The following is a 13,521-nucleotide window of genomic DNA, read 5'->3' on the forward strand; positions in this document are numbered from 1 at the left end:
CTGTGAGGAAGTGCCACAATCCCAGCAGAGGCTGAGAAGAAAGCTACCAAGGGCTTGAGAGCTGTGGGACCCAGAACTTATGGGTGCTTCCTTGAAAAAAAGGATGTTTGAGGAACGTCATACCTACATGCAGACTCTGAAGTCAATCTATGAGAATTTGTGGCAATTGACCGGTGTCCTTGGCGGCAACACCACAGTGCTTTCTCTTTCATGCAAGCATCAATGGAGCAAGTGGCAGCTTCATGGGAACCTGCAGCAAATCTCCAGCTAGGAAGCGGCCGGGTGCCTCCACCTCCATGGAAGCACAGACTGCAGCTCTAGAGACAACAGGAGAATGGAACACAACATAAATCGCAGCTCCCAGATCGTGGCAGCTGTTGCCTCTCAAGGCTTACGGGATCTGATAGCTGCCATTAGACCGGCCATCCCACTGATCGTTGGGCCCACAGATGCAGGACCCAGTGGAATGGTAATGGCTGGAGTTCACCTGCCTCATACTGCCATCTCGAGAGATGAATCCTCTCCAAAAGATATGGGTTTAAATAGTGTTTCCAGAAATCTATGTTTAAATTCTCCCTACTCAAAAGCTCGTAAAACTTCCACCTTGATTAGCTGATCCTGGCAGCTGCTGTACCTCTTATATCTTACTCTAGTTAACACAGAGTGCATTAACAGTGCAAACCCAGGAAACTCGCAGCTGCTCCACCACTGGCTCTCACTCGGACATATACAGATGAGATCAGTGCAGAATCAGTGGGCAGATCACGTGAATGCTCAGAAAGCACGAGAGAACTTGGGGAAGCGTTTTAAAAGTGCGTGATTGGTGGAAACGACTTCCACCTGATTTTCCTCGCTCAGAAAGTTTCCCACGCCATTTATACACCGCTATTGCACTGAAAATGGCGAGGAAATTCACCACCATTACACCAATAATGCCATGACTGATGTCTATTATAATATAAAATTATAATAATGTTATAAGTAACTTTAAAATAGTACCCAATAGCTCAAACTAAACAACAGTTAGAAAATCATGTTTGGAAAGTTCAAATAGAAATTGATGCACCACCTTCTGCAATACAAGCGGTTGCCATATGACTTGAAATTTGGATGTTTCTTGCAGCTGTTTGGATGGTTCAGGAATTGGATCTGTCCAAAAATGTCCAGCGTGACAAGCCAACTCCTTTTAAACCCCATAATCAGGAGATCCTTGCAGTCATAAACAGCCTGCACAGTCTGAACGCTTCATATCAAACTCGCTTTAGCTCATGATAAAAAGGTTTGGATGTCCAAGGTGTGTAAGCAAAAACTGATTATTATTGGCAATAAGTTGTACCTTTGGGGATGGTAATCTGACAGCCCAGATCTTTCCCTTGTAGATGGAAGAAGGCCACTTCCTGAAGTCTTGCACGCTCCAGTTCAGAGAGGCTTTGAATAGGAACAGGCTGCAGTGTGACACTCTGTCCAAACATGGTATTCCAAGTGAAATCACCCTACAAAGAAAAAAAAATGGAGGAATCAAACACAAGAAAAGAAGCAGTTTTGACAGAGCAATACATTCGCCTTCTTAATATTGGCAACAACTTGTACCTATCTGATAGGGTGAGTTGAAGTAAGGTGGGAGGAGGCTCGTGTGGAGCATAAACACCAGCATAGACCAGTTGGGCCAAATGGTCTGTTTCTGCACCATAAATTCTATGCAATTCTATCCTGGCTTGAATGTCACCCTGAATGGTACTGATGATGCCCGTGCATGGGAACTGACAAGACAGACTCTATTCATTTAAGTTGAAAGCAGACCTATAGATAGCACAGGGTTGACATTGTAGATTGCTGTCAAGAATGGAAAGATGTAGCATATTACCTATCTCAGCTGTGCCTTCAGGATGAAAGAGGGAAGTGTTTTTGCCCCACTCGTCCTGAGTATAAAACACTAGTTAGGCCTCAGCTAGAGTACTGCATGCAGTTCTGGTCACCACATTACAGGAAAGATGTGATTGCACTAGAGAGGGTACAAAGGAGATTTACGAGGATGTTGCCGGGAGCAGACAATCTTAGCTATGAGGAAAGACTGGATAGGCTGGGTTTGTTTTCCTTGGAACAGAGGAGGCTGAAGGGAGACCTTATTGAGGTGTATAAAATTATGAAGGGCCTAGATAAAGTGGATAGAAAGGACCTATTTCCCTTAGCAGAGGGGTCAAAAACCAGGGGGCACGGATTTAAAGTAATTGGGGGAAGGTTTAGAGGGGATTTGAGAGGAAATTTCTTCAACCAGAGGGTTGTGGGGGTCTGGAACTCACTGCCTGAAAGGGTGGTAGAGGCAGGAACCCTAACCACATTTAAAAAGTACTTGGATGTGCACTTGGGATGCTGTAACCTGCAGGGCTACGGACCAAGTGCTGGGAAGTGGGATTAGGCTGGATAGCTCTTTGTTGGCCGGCGGGCCGAAATAGCCTCCTTCCGTGCTGTAACTTTCTATGATTCTATGATTCTATGAAATGATTTTGCAAATCTTCTCCATTGGAGTAAAAATTAATTGATTCGCAACTTGGGGGCTTGAAATCAGAAGCAAAAGCGCCATCACTGAGCCAAGGTTGACACTTAAGTGCTTTACAATGTGTAATAAGGTGCTACATAAAAACAGGTATTTTTTACTAAAATAAGAGAAAATGTTTAAGATATGGTTGTATTTAGAACAACAAATACACCAAAGAATTGTGAACCTCAGTTTTATGCACATGCTCGTAACAAGATTTCCAAGTTAGTAACTATCCCTGTTATACTGAGATGGGATTTCAAACCAATCCAGGAATTCTGCTGGAACAATTGTCCAAGATTAGCTCTAGACTGTGGTTAACACAAATGTATCTTAAGTGGAGGATTGGGTTGGCAGATATTTGGAGGGAAGTACACAATACTGAGAAGCACTTACTCCAATATTCATGGCAAATATTTTAGAACTGTTGCTTGTTGGTCACTATGCTGGGGCTGATCTGGTCTCTGACCACACCACTATTAATTTTAGTCCAGGATTACATGAGGAAAACCTCCAATGGTACTTATATGTATCTGTACTGAATTGCCCCATAGTTATTGCATTTCTTGATAGTAAAACAAGAATTTATGGATAACAATCCAGACTCCATAGGGAAAAGCTTATTTGTCTAGGATGCCTTTAAAGCTTTCTCTTTGGGGAGATGGGAAGTAGAACACCCCTCACCTCTGAAAAGTAAGAACAGAAAGCTAAGGTAAAAGAGATAGAGAAAGTTAAAAGAAAACCAGCAGAGGTAGAATGCAGCCTTCAGACATACCCCATAATTTGAACAGATGAATACAAGTACAGTAGTGTAGTGGTTATGATATTGGACAAGCAACCCACAAGTTGTAGGTTCAAATTTCACCACAATAAGTTATGAAACCAAATTCAAGGAATCTGATCATTTCTGGGCTGGACCATGACCACAAAAATAGACAGATTGTTGTGAAAAAAAACAACTGGTTCACTAATGTTCTTCAGGGAAAGAAATCTGCCACTCCAGCCTGGCATACAACCCATAGTTAGTTAGTATATATTTCTTGATTCGATGTCTTCTAAAATGGAAAAGCAATTGCTATGAAGCAAGAAGGCACCCCACCACCTTCTCAGGTCAACTAGCGATGGATGAGCAATAAATGTGTACTTGGCAGTGTCATCCAGACCCTGAGAATAAATATTCATTGGCTAATAAAGCAATAAGGTTAAATTCTCCATATACGAGTGAGCTATTATGAGGAATGGGATTGGGAGGTTTTTAGCTGGTGTTTGCTGATGAGATGAATATCTGAGTAAAGTATTAGTGCTAAAGTTTTATGCCTTTTCACAAGGTGCACAATTTAAGAGATGAGCTGCTACACAAAATGTGTTTTCATTTAAAATGAGGAGCTGCTTTTCTGCAGACTTAGGCAGCATGGATTTAAAAGCATGGGGTGTATAACAAGCGGCCGATCCACTACCGGCCATTTTACGTCCCCACCAAAGTTGAAAGTTCTATCCCTGTGTGATCTTATTTAACATAAAATCTAACATATAAGTGACCGGGTGTCCAAGTCCCACGACCTTGTCACCCCTATTACTTACGTTACTTTCCGACTGTGATATCTTTATTACTGTAACGTATGAGTCAATTCCTCCAGCTAATGAGTATCTTTGCTTTGTAATATGGCCAATGAGATTTTGCGCTGCTGTTACCATCTGATTTCATTGGGAGTAATTTGAATGGATTTGTTGTTTCATAGCACAACTATAGTACTAAAATTACCCAACAATTACTGTGTCTAAGTGTTGTGTATGTACCTTTAAGAGAATAACTGGTCTCAGACTGCAGTACCGGCAGTGACCACCCCTGTATAAAAGGCGCTAGAGAGCTTCTGTTGTTTAGTTTCGTTTATGCCTTTCACCAGTAAAGATCTGTTTGTTTTCTCTCCTGCTAGTCCGTGTCTCAATCATTCACGGACTTAACACTGGCGACGAGTTAGAAACGAACTTACCTGCAACTCAGCAGCAGCTCCGATGACGTTGTTGAAGGTCGGCGCCAGAAGAAAGAAGAAAAAAAAATAGGCCATTGAAACTCGAGAAACGGGCGTCGACCGTCAATCATCGATTTTAAAACTCGCAGGAGAGACTGTCCAGAGCCAGGCTGGGTTCCTCGGTCCGTGGTTTCCCAGCTAGTCGGGCTGGTGGCAGGTAGTGCTCTGATCCGTCCTGGGCTGCGGCGGGCTGAAGCTCGATCGGGTGGCTTTTCAACGGGGCCGGGCAGCGAGTCGGGAAGCAAGGAGGGAGAGAGAGGGTGGAGCATACAGGGCGCGGCCGGTGTTTCGAAGCCGGGCAGCGTTCGGACCTCAGAAGAGGGAGGGAAGTGTCCCAGAGGGTCCGCTCCACGACGGGAAGATAATAAAAGAAAATGAATTAATATTTAACGCACAGGAAACCGTGGAAAGCAGCGCTAACAACAGCGGGGAAGAAGACAAAGCACGGGAGGCGCCATTTTGTTAAATCGGGGAAGAAGGCAAAGCGCGGGAGGCGCCATTTTAGATTTGCAAGATGCCGAAGACTGGCTGTATCACTGTTTTTGATAACACATTAGAGGACTGGACCACGTATGTGGAAAGAGTCGAGGTATATTTCGAGGCAAACGATATAGCGGAGGGGAAAAAGGCATCGATATTGTTAAACTTAATGGGCGCTAGAACGTACGGCCTATTGCGGGACCTGATTACTCCAGCCAAACCGAAGGCGAAGAGTTTTAACGAAATTGTTGCTGTTCTACAGGAGCACTTAAACCCTGCACCGCTGTTGATAGCAGAAAGATTTAAATTCCACAGGAGAACTCAGCACAAAGATGAGAGCAATGCTGAGTATCTTACGGAACTACGCAAGCTATCAAAGCACTGCCAGTTCGGAGCAGGACTGGCAGATACCCTACGGGACAAATTTGTCTGTGGACTCCTGAATGAAGGAACACAGAAGAAGTTACTCTCAGAAAAAGAGCTGACGCTAGATAAGGCTTTCAGCGTGGCAGTATCGTATGAAGCAGCAGCCAGGGGAGCTGCAGAAATTCAACAAAAACCACAGGAATGCGGCACCCACGAAATGACACGGGGATTTGCAAAATGTTATCGCTGCGGCAGAACTAACCATGACCAGAAGGACTGCTGGTCCAAAGACAAAATATGCAGACAATGCGGGAAGATTGGACACATTGCACGAGTTTGTAGGTCTGGGAAGAAGACCAGTGACAACAAAAAGGCTACGAAGGAACCGTACAAGAAAGTACAAAAGATGACGGACAGTAGTTCCGAAGACCAGATGAGCGATAATGAATCCGGAAACAGGAGACTAAGCTGTCTCAAACTTCACAATGTAATCGCAAAAGAGGATCACCGAACCATTTGGGTCACTCTCACGATAGCAGGGTCCCAAGTTAAAATGGAATTGGATACAGGATCAGCGCTAACCGTCATGAATCGACGAGACTACGAGCGGCTATTTTCACACATACCCTTGAGAGAGACATCCATCGTCTTGACGACGTATACGGGACAAAAAGTATACCCCAGAGGAAAAATAAGGGTGCCTGTCGAATACAATTGCAAGAAAATACGGAAATTGTATCTCTACATACTGCCAAATGGTGGACCACCGTTATTGGGACGGGAATGGATCAGGAAGATAAACTTAGATTGGCATTCCATTCATGCAATGACGGTGGATGGTAAAAAAGATGAAGACGTCACTCCTGGACGATTGTCAACAATCTTAGCTAACACCAAAGAGGTATTTCAACAAGAACTGGGCACGCTTAAAGGCGTAACCACCTCGATAAAAATAGAAGAGAATGCAGTTCCCAAGTTTTTCAAAGCGAGACCGGTACCATATGCAATTCGCCCAGCCGTCGAGGCAGAGCTGGAGAATCTGGAGAAGGCGGGCGTGTTGTCTAAGGTCGACTGGAGCGAGTGGGCGACACCCATCGTTCCTGTCATGAAGAAAACGTTAACCAATAAGTCCGGAGAGCCAAGGAAGATTCGCATCTGTGGGGATTTCAAGGTGACGGTGAACCCTGTCCTTCGCACAGTACAATATCCTCTTCCAAGGATAGAAGACATCTTCGCCTCGCTGTCTGGAGGGAAGCGTTTTACAAAAATTGACCTAGCACAAGCATATTTGCAGATGGAGGTTGAAGAGTCCTCTAGGAAGTATCTCACGATAAACACTCACAAAGGTCTTTACCAGTATCATCGATTGGTATTCGGAGTAGCATCGGCTCCGGCGATATGGCAAAGAGCGATGGAACAAGTCCTGCAAGGGATTCCGGGGACTCAGTGTTACTTGGACGACATCCTTGTAACAGGTGAAGATGACAGTGAACACCTTAACAACCTAGAACAGGTGTTCACTAGACTACGGGAACATGGGTTGCGAGCCAACCGCCCCAAGTGCGAATTTTTTAAGAAACAGATATCGTATTGTGGCCACGTGATTGATGAAGAGGGGTTACATAAGTCCCCTGACAAAATTGAAGCGGTTGTTAAGGCCCCAGCGCCTGAAAATGTGTCGCAGCTGAGGTCATTCCTCGGGTTGGTGAATTACTATCATAAGTTTTTGCCGAATTTGTCGACAATTCTGCACCCACTGAACGCCCTGCTACGAACGGGGGTAGCATGGAAATGAAGCGATGATTGTAAGCGTGCTTTTCAGAAGAGTAAGGACTTAATCACTTCAAAGGAAGTATTGGCTCACTACAACCCAGCACTGCCAATCAGGCTGGCGTGTGATGCGTCTCCCTACGGCATTGGGGCGGTACTGTCACATAAATTCCTTGATGGTTTGGAGAGGCCGATAGCTTTTGCGTCACGCTCGTTAACTTCTGCCGAGCGTAACTATGCCCAGATTGACAGAAAGGCCCTCAGCCTAGTGTGGGGGGTGAAGAAGTTCAATCACTATCTGCACGGTCAAAAATTTACTCTACTAACCGATCATCAACCTCTTGTCTCCATTTTCAACCCTCAGAAGGGCGTACCGATAATGACAGCACAACGGCTGCAGAGATGGTCCCTTTTCCTAGGGGCACACCAATATGACATCGAGTACAAAGGAACTAAACAGCATGGAAATGCTGATGGATTGTCACGTCTACCATTGCCGACGGTGGAAGAAGAAGACCTTGCAGTGGATCCAATGGAGTTATTTCACTCGACCATAGTCGACTGTCTCCCTGTGACGAATGCAAACATAGAAAAGGAAACACGGAATGACCCGACACTATCACGGGTCTATGATTTAACGGTGAAGGGATGGCCAGCACATGGCGAACCACTGCTGCCAGCATTCTCGCCGAGAAGAGAACAGCTGTCAGTGTGCAGAGGAACCTTGATGTGTGGATCCAGAGTAGTAATTCCACCTAAGTTGACGGATAGAGTGCTCAATGAGCTTCATGAGGGTCATCTGGGTGGGGTAAAAATGAAGAGCTTAGCCAGAGCGTTTGTGTGGTGGCCGGGAATCGATAGAGAAATCGAAGAGATGACCAAGAGCTGTGCAGGATGCCAGAAGGTCCAAAACGCCCCACCACAAGCTCCGCTGCATCCATGGGAGTGGCCCTCACCTCCATGGCAAAGGGTGCACATTGATTTTGCTGGTCCCTTCATGGACTCGATGTTTTTAATTGCGGTGGATGCACATTCAAAGTGGCCAGAGGTAATAAAAATGTCCTCAACCACCACGGAAAAAACTATCACAGTTTTACAAACCATATTCACCAGGAATGGGCTGCCTGAACAGATTTGCTCTGACAATGGACCACAGTTTGTGTCTGAAGAGTTCCGGAGGTTCTTAAAGAACAATGGTGTTAAGCATTACACATCTGCCCCATATCATCCAGCCACTAATGGATTGGCCGAGAGGTTTGTCCAAACATTCAAGAAGGCTATCAAGGCAATATGTAATGAAGATATACCCCTACAACACAAGGTGGACAACTTCTTGTTTGCCTACCGGAATGCGACACATGCGGTTACCAGCCAAACTCCAGCCATGATGTTCTTCAATCGAAGACTACGATGCCGCTTGGATTTGGTTAAGCCAAACGTCCGAAGAGATGTGGAGAACAGGCAGTTTCAGAATATGAATGAAAGGCCGACCAGGAGTTTTAAGATAGGTCAACCAGTTTTGGCCTGGGACTACCGCACTGAGAAATGGCAACCAGGAACGATTTGTACACGACAAGGACCTCTCATGTATACCGTGGACGTTGGGGAGAGCATTGTAAGACGCCATGTTGACCAGATTCTAGAGTCACGGGAAAACGTCAACTCCACACCACGCTCTGATACACCTGGTAATGAAATCGACGTTCCAATTGCAGCTACCGCAGAACCGGTAATATTGGAAGCAGATGAACCAAACAACGACATTGATTCCGACTCAACATTGCCAGAAGAACCTGATACCCCAAAGAGGCGTTATCCAGACAGAATCAGGAAGCCTCCTCAAAGACTGAACTTATAATTGCTTAAACTTAACCAATGTATCTAGCAACAGTAATTGTGATTGTAATTCGTTATCATTTATTTGTCAAATGAATGTTATGTACTGTTTATCTAAAAGGGGAGGAATTGTTGTGTATGTACCTTTAAGAGAATAACTGGTCTCAGACTGCAGTACCGGCAGTGACCACCCCTGTATAAAAGGCGCTAGAGAGCCTCTGTTGTTTAGTTTCATTTATGCCTTTCACCAGTAAAGATCTGTTTGTTTTCTCTTCTGCTAGTCCGTGTCTCAATCATTCACGGACTTAACACTAAGTACTTGCGTGCTTCATGCAAGAACCTTCAGATCTCCTTATTCATGAACAGCAAATACAGGCCTTAGGGGAAAAAGAAACCTGGACTAGGTGAGTGAGGGAGGCCCAAGAAGTTGATAGCCTGAACCAGGTATTTCATGATTAACTGGTTAAACCATTCCCCCCCACCCACACCCACCTCACAATCATCTACCTAACCCCCCCCAACCTAACAAATCATCCTTCTGTTAAAACAGGTAGCTATCAAATGATAGAGCATTCTGTAAAGAATCAACTGCAGTCTCTTAAACTATCTCCTAACTTTGGGAGATTTTGCTATCCCTTAACAAGAGAGGCAAAGATAGAAATTTTTTAGGACAAATACATTTTTAGGAGATATTCCTTAAATACAGAAGGTAAAAGGCATCAGACAAAATTAGGAGCTCATCAAAGGAAGAACTTAGCCTACACCATGAGGTTTTGTAAACAGAGGGACTATGCTGCTTTATAACCAATATTATGAGGCACTCAAAGCTCTGATTCATTCATATCTATCTATCTCTATCCTTCTGTCTCTCTCTCTCTCACACACACATCTTCTCTTCCTCACTTGCCTATGGTAGCAAACTTCCATTCACATGTTCACACATGCACGTGGAATTTGATTATATGGCGCAATTGAATGGAACATCAAACACATGAATACAATTTTTCAAGCAACTAGAATGTTCTAGTTTTATCCAGAAACTTCTAAAAGATTTTTTCAATTTTCACAAATACAACAACTTGTATTTATATAGCACCTTTAACATAGTAAAATGTCCCAAGGTGCTTCACAGGAACATTATCAAACAAAATTTGACACCGAGTCACATAAGGAGATATTAAGACAGGTGACCAAAAGCTTGGTCAAAGATGTAGGTTTTAAGAAGTGTCTTAAAGGAGGAGAGAGTGGTCGAGAGGTTTAGAGAGGGAACTTCAGAGCTTAGGGCCCAGGCAGGTAAAGGCACGACCGCCAATGGCGGAGCGATGAAAATCAGAGATGCGCATGAGGCCAGAATTGGAGGAGTGCAGAGATTTCAAAGGGTTTCAGGGCTGGAAGAGGTTACAGAGTTAGGGAGGGGAGATTGTAGCAACATTCTAGCACACCCTGCAACTGAAGTAAATAAAAATCTTCCATCCTAAATGTTAACTTTTCTAACAATTACAGAAATATCACATATTAAAAACATGCTCAAAGGTGAAATTTGTCTTAAACTTTGAAAAATGACACATTTTAATAGCTTACTTACATTCCAGATCCAAGGGCAAGTGCGTTGAGCTATTTAGTGTTCAGAGTATTAAACCATAGACTGGTCAGAGCTGCAATACATTACTGCGAGGAGACGCCCGATTACAATCTACACACAACACAGTCAATCTTGTTCTAACATCAGAAGGTGGAATGTCTTAAAGTCAAATTCCACCCTATTTAAAGTGGTAAAATCTTCATGGGAAGAGAGCAGTGTACTGTTGGAGCAGAAGAGCCACTTTCATAATACTGCAAGGAAAAATAGATAAGACTGTAACAAATGGATTCCTGTTAACATTGGCTGTCTTGGTACAGCCTGTTCCAGGAATTTGTCCTGCTGAGAACAAATTCTTAAAAACAACAATCATGAAGAGACAGCTTATTAAAAAGAGTTGAATTTCCCTTTTAAACGAACTGGTAAATGGATAAAATTGTTTCAGATGTCATTAGATCCTTCTCAGGCATCTCGGGCTCTCTGGTGTACCACAGCGTGTGCATCAACCTGCAGACGGTTACTGTCCCATTACACATAATAACTGCACAGAGAATAGCTCTAACAGTTAACATATGGACAAAGGGTCTGCTGCTTTGTATAACATCTACATTGTCTGCTATGCCTTATTTATGACAAATGAAACTTTGCGTTTGAAATTTTGCTATTGTTTACTTTGGAATAGGTGCTGAGAGGTTCGGGGCATTTGTACCTTTTATATTTATGTGTTTTCTGGTGTATCAGAGATAAAACACAATAGAAAGAAAGGGGTTAACATAAAGAAGGGTAATCCTGGAAGGACTGTATCACTAAAGATGGAGTGGATTAAAATCTCCTGAATTTATACTTGTTGTATAAGCAGGACTTCCTTGATGATAGTAAAAAACCCTTGCAAAGATAATTGCAAGTCAGTTTAATTGTTTGTTAAACATCTGTGCTCCCAATAAAATTCTGTAACATATACAGGTTCTGTCTTCTATCACATACACAGGGTCCATTCTCTACAATATGCACAGGGTCCATTCTCTACAATATGCATAGCATCTTGCGCTTCTTGTAGGACCCGTTCCCAATTTTTGAATGCCCCAGCGCTTCACTCGCCACGTGCTGAATTTGCACAGCTCAACATAGCGCTAACTAGCAGGAAGGCCCCCATATTTACCTGAATGTGGAGCCAGGAGGAGCAGGAAAGCTCCTCAATAAAAGAACCCGAGCTGCTCCCTCACCCATCTAGGTATCAATTACCACCCTACTCCCCTCCCCAGCGACTGATCCCTGACCTGGGCAGTGATCAATTATAATAACCATCGTATTACATAGAATTACACAGAACATACAGCACAGAAATAGGCCATTCAGCCCAGCTAGTCTATGCTGGTGTTTATACTCCATGAGTTTCCTCCCCTTCCATCTGCCTCATCTCAGCCTTTCAGTATATCTTTCTATTCCCTTTTCTCTCATGTACTCATCAAGTTCCCTTTTGAAAGCAACTAGGCCATATGCCTCAACCACTTCCTATAGTTCCACATTCTAACCACTCTCTGAGTAACAAAGTTTTTCCTTATTTCCCTATTGGATTTATTAGTAACTAGCCTGTATTTATGGCCTATAGTTTTGTAATCTCCCACAAGTGGAAACATTCTTTCTACATCGACCCTGTCCAACCTATTCATAATTTTAAAGACCTCTATCAGGTCTCCTCTAACTCTTCTCCTTGTTAAAGAGAAAAGCCCCAACCTGTTCAATCTTTCCCGATAGCTGTAATCTCTCAGTTCTAGTACTATCCTTGTCAATCTTTTTTGTACTTTCTCCAGTGTTTCTATGTCCTTTTTATAGTATGGAGACTAGAACTGCGCACTTGCAAAGTTGAAGCCCATGGAATAAAAGGGACAGTGGCAGCATGGATATGAAATTGGCTAAATGACAGGAAACAGAGAATAGTGGTGAACAGTTGTTATTCGGACTGGAGGAAGGTATACAGTGGTGTTCCCCAGGGGTCGGTACTAGGACCACTGCTTTTCTTGATATATATTAATGATTTGGACTTGGGTGTACAGGGCACAATTTCAAAATTTGCAGATGCACAAAATTTGGAAGTATAGTGAACAGTGAGGAGGATAGTGATGGACTTCAAGAAGACATAGACAGGCTGGTGAAATGGGTGGAAACGTGGCAGATGAAATTTAACACAGAAAAGTGCGATGTGATACATTTTGGTAGGATGAACGAGGAGAGGCAATATAAACTAAAGGGTTCAATTCTAAAGGGGGTGCATGAACAGAGACCTGGGGGTACATGTGCACAAATCGTTGAAGATAGCAGGGCAGGTGGAGAAAGCAGTTAAAAAAGCATACGGGATCCTGGGCTTCATAAATAGAGGCATGGAGTACAAAAGCAAGGAAGTTATGATAAACCTTTATAAAACACTGGTTCAGCCTCAACTGAAGTATTGGCCCCGATTTTCGGCTTGTGTGGGAAATGGTCGGGTATCCCCGAATGTGGGGTTTCTGACACACATAAAAAAGTGTCAGCCAGCTCCATGCAATTTTCCCTCAATTGGCCAATTAATTCCCAGCATGTGGGAAGCCTTGCTAATTGTCCAATTCGAGTCAGAAATCCCCACAGTATGATGTCATCATTCATGGTGCTTTCAAGGTCCATAGCAAGCACTGCATCCTCTGAAGGCTTCCAAACGAACCATACAGGATGGCAGAAGAGCCTGCAGCAGCTGTGGCCAGTGCCAGACCCCGAGCTGCCTTCATATTCGACGAGGCTTCTCTGCAGGTATTATTGGATGGGATTAGGGCCCACAGGGAGGTCCTCTTCCCTAGGTCAGGGAGGAACAGGCCTCCCACTGAGACCAATGCTGCATGGATGGAGGTGTCAGCAGATGCCAACTCGCTGGGAGTCACCAGAAGAACCTTGGC

General features: G+C 43.9%; 1 protein-coding gene across 2 annotated transcripts in view; it reads right to left on the minus strand.

Annotated features, from left to right (window-relative positions):
• Positions 1 to 13,521, minus strand: part of LOC147125125 (rho GTPase-activating protein 6-like) — a 341,140-nt gene that overhangs the window by 145,707 nt on the left and 181,912 nt on the right. For both annotated transcript variants that reach the window (XM_085997712.1, XM_085997721.1), the window contains one exon: positions 1,337 to 1,493. In XM_085997712.1, coding sequence (XP_085853838.1) covers positions 1,337 to 1,493 — 157 coding nt within the window. The remainder of the gene's footprint in view (positions 1 to 1,336; positions 1,494 to 13,521) is intronic.

The sequence above is a fragment of the Somniosus microcephalus genome, chromosome 1 (assembly GCF_052327205.1).
Source record: "Somniosus microcephalus isolate GS21.2 chromosome 1, FLI_Smic_1.0, whole genome shotgun sequence".
NCBI lineage: Eukaryota > Metazoa > Chordata > Chondrichthyes > Squaliformes > Somniosidae > Somniosus > Somniosus microcephalus.